At 42.0% G+C, this 3,144-nt stretch overlaps 1 protein-coding gene across 1 annotated transcript in view; it reads right to left on the bottom strand.

Annotated features, from left to right (window-relative positions):
• LOC104962413 (WD repeat-containing protein 17-like) overlaps positions 1 to 2,899 on the bottom strand; it is a 5,588-nt gene extending 2,689 nt beyond the window's left edge. Inside the window, exons 1-2 of the mRNA XM_010790847.1 lie at positions 2,345 to 2,899; positions 1,600 to 1,722 (exon numbers count right to left, since the gene is read on the bottom strand). Of these exons, the coding sequence (XP_010789149.1) occupies positions 1,600 to 1,722; positions 2,345 to 2,519 (298 nt within the window). The 5' untranslated portion in view covers positions 2,520 to 2,899. The remainder of the gene's footprint in view (positions 1 to 1,599; positions 1,723 to 2,344) is intronic.
• Positions 2,900 to 3,144: the final 245 nt, after the last annotated feature.

The raw sequence follows: 3,144 nt of genomic DNA, 5'->3' as shown, positions 1-3,144 counted from the left end.
TGATAAAGCTTATAGTTAGGGCTGATTAGATTCAGCCCCTAGTTTTGCTGATATAGGCTTAGTTTGTCGGGGGACATCTTACTTCTTCCTTCTCTCTGTCTATACCTGTGTACTCTCATGTTCCGATTAACCCAGCTTCCCCAAATTTCTTTCTTTTTGGTGTCTATATACGCCGGGATCCGGAATCATGGATGATCCTGCGGTCCTGTGTCATGGATTGCGAGTCCTGGATCTTGAGCCGTGGCTGTGGTCCTGGATCATAAGTCCTGGATGGATATACTCGTGGATTCATCTTCCTATTATACACACATGCATTTCAAAACATTTGGACTACCTATGTTGCAAATGTATTATCTTTTCAATTTACACACGGCATCTATTGCACGTCTGTCCGTCCTGGGAGAGGGATCCCTCCTCTGTTGCTCTCCCTGAGGTTTCTCCCATTTTTCCCTTTAAACTGTGGGTTTTCTCTGGAAGTTTTTCCTTGTACGATGTGAGGGTCTAAGGACAGAGGGTGTCGTATTGTCATACTGATATTCTGTACAAACTGTGAAGTCCACTGAGACAAATGTAACATTTGTGATATTGGGCTATATAAATAAACATTGATTGATTGATTGATTGATTGAGGTATTCAGAGGAGAGGTACAGAGGAGAATATTACCAGCGAAAGTGAACAAGTGAATAAGGAGGAGGACAGTCATCAACCGAGCACAAGCGCAGGCTCCGCCAGCAACGCAAAAGTGATATGCAAAGCCGCTGTGATGGAGGACAGAAGTGACTCAGGAAGAAGGCATTTGCTCAAATAATGGAGAGAAGGCTGTGACCGAGGTCAAAAGCCGAAAAAGCACACACTTGCCCTTAATTGTTATCTTTTTTACTTTCTTTTTTACTTTGCCACCACAGAAATGGAAATAGCAAACATCAGCAGACTGAAGATGAGCTATTAGCCCTTAGGCTCATCTGCTCCTGGAGGCTTCATTATTATTGTGGAACTGAATTCCCAAGAGGACATTTTCTGTTACGATGTGGGTTGTTGCAGGAGGCCTACATTCTCACTTTGGTACAGGAAATGACGTGTGTAAAGTTGTCATTTGTTGTGTAAGAATAAGTTATTATTTTGTTCTTTATGTTCTCACTTGTGGTGAGTGAGTGAGTGAGTGAGTGAGTGAGTGAGTGAGTGAGTGAGTGAGTGAGTGAGTGAGAGAGAGAGAGCGAGAGAGAGAGAGAGAGAGAGAGAGAGAGAGAGAGAGACTACCCTTTGTACATGTAGCTGTGGCTGAAAAAAAATAATGTTATTATGAATAAATGTGCCTCCGAGTCCTGCATGAACTGTGCATAGACTGTATTTTAACATTGGTCATGTGGTGGTACTTGGAGAGACAACTATTTTCTCAGGTGGTACTTGGTGTAAAAAGGTTGAGAACCACTGCTCTAGAAGAATACATCTGTGGGGAAAGAGATGTGGATGTTGTGTAAAACTTGAACAGAATGTTGTTTGATACCAGCATGAAAAATAACTCCCGTACAGCAGAGATTCATGGGTTTTTGAATATCTACCACCTTGGTTAGTTCATTGGGTTTTCTCCCAAGTGTTACCTTTCTTGGCAAGAGGGGAGTTCAGGACATGCAAAGCGTGAAATCCAGTCTTTTTCAGTTTAAAGCTGTCCAAAGGAGTGGAGCGAGACACATTCCAGACCCTCAACACCCCAACCTGGGAGTCTGCAGACAGAGAGAGGCAAACCACTTAAAACATTTCAAAGGTGTGTTTCATAAGACAAAATGTTACAAAATATATTTTGGTCTGTAAAACTTAGCAGGAAAATAATAGTTTTGAACAACAAAACTATATTAAAAGGCCCCTGCTACACATCCGGACTCACATAGATGAGTAGTGCCAAACCTTTTAAGCAGAAGATTTTCCAAAAGAAAGGTTTTACTGAAATTGCATGTGTTTAAGTAGTAAACAATTGGACTTGGATTTCACTGCATGAGATGTGAGAGGTTGTTAAAGGCAGCCCCCAACGAGTTATCCAATTCAATACATCTAGCCCTTTCCTGTTTTGGATTCTTTATGCATCATGGAGGCATGTGGCTTTATTCCAGAATTCAAGGTAACACAGAGGGACTAATTGATGGTCATGATGGGGTAGCAGGGTTTCTTTGATATAAACTTCATCTATTATTGAAATGGTGTAATAGTAAATGAGGTTTTAAGAAGCCAAATGTAGTCAGTAATATGCAAGTAAAAATGCATCTACTGTGTGCACATACAGATGGCAACAACAGGTCCCTCAGAGCAGTTTGGCAGACCATACACACCTCCCACACACACAGTGTTTACCTCCAGTGATGAACATGCCGGGGGCTGAGGGGACCCAGGCCAGACACTGCACCGAGGCCGCAGCGGAGGGGAAGCAGAAGGACGTGATGCACACCAGGGCCTCGCTGTCCACCAGCCGGATCCCATTGTGCAGGTTAGACACTGAGAAAGACACATCGTGCTCATCACTCAGCATCTGTGTGAAATAACAGACACTAAGATTTTTGTAAGAACCAATAACTGAATGGGTTACAGAGCAGATTAAGTGTTTGGATTACTAGCATGTGTGCAACTCGATTTTGACAGGATAACAACTGGTGACTTCTAGAATTGTGTGAGTAACATTCTGTTTTTAGACTTCTCTGTTTCAGTGTGTGTACTCTGTATAAATGCTCTGTAGTTGATCTGACTGAAATTGTGATTTTAAATCTCAAAACCGCTACAGTAGCTGTCAGGCAGAAACTTGGGACAACTAATTTGACTGAAACCTTAAAACTGAACTAACTGACTGCTAGGGTTAACTTTGATTTAAACATTTGTAGAATACTAAGAGCTTTATTGAGTAGCTGTAACTGTATTAAGGGTTAAACTCATAACTTTATAACTTAGGGTTTAATGTAATTGTAAAACCATTGTCACACTGAAAAGACAATAACAATTCAGGAGGGAGGCAGTCTAGATTTCCTTTGAGGGCCACCAGCTGCAGAGAGTTAACTAATTAAAGGGGCGTGGCCCCACAGCTGTGAGAAATCAGCAATCAGGTGTCCATTTTAGCTAGCACTTTCCTGGAGCATCAGACGAAGACATTAGAGTCCTGCGGG

This window comes from Notothenia coriiceps, unplaced genomic scaffold (genome assembly GCF_000735185.1).
Source record: "Notothenia coriiceps isolate Sejong01 unplaced genomic scaffold, NC01 NC01_scaffold00034674, whole genome shotgun sequence".
NCBI classification, from domain to species: Eukaryota; Metazoa; Chordata; class Actinopteri; order Perciformes; family Nototheniidae; genus Notothenia; species Notothenia coriiceps.
The sequence above is the reverse complement of the archived record's forward strand: the minus strand, read 5'-3'. Positions and strand labels throughout refer to the sequence as shown.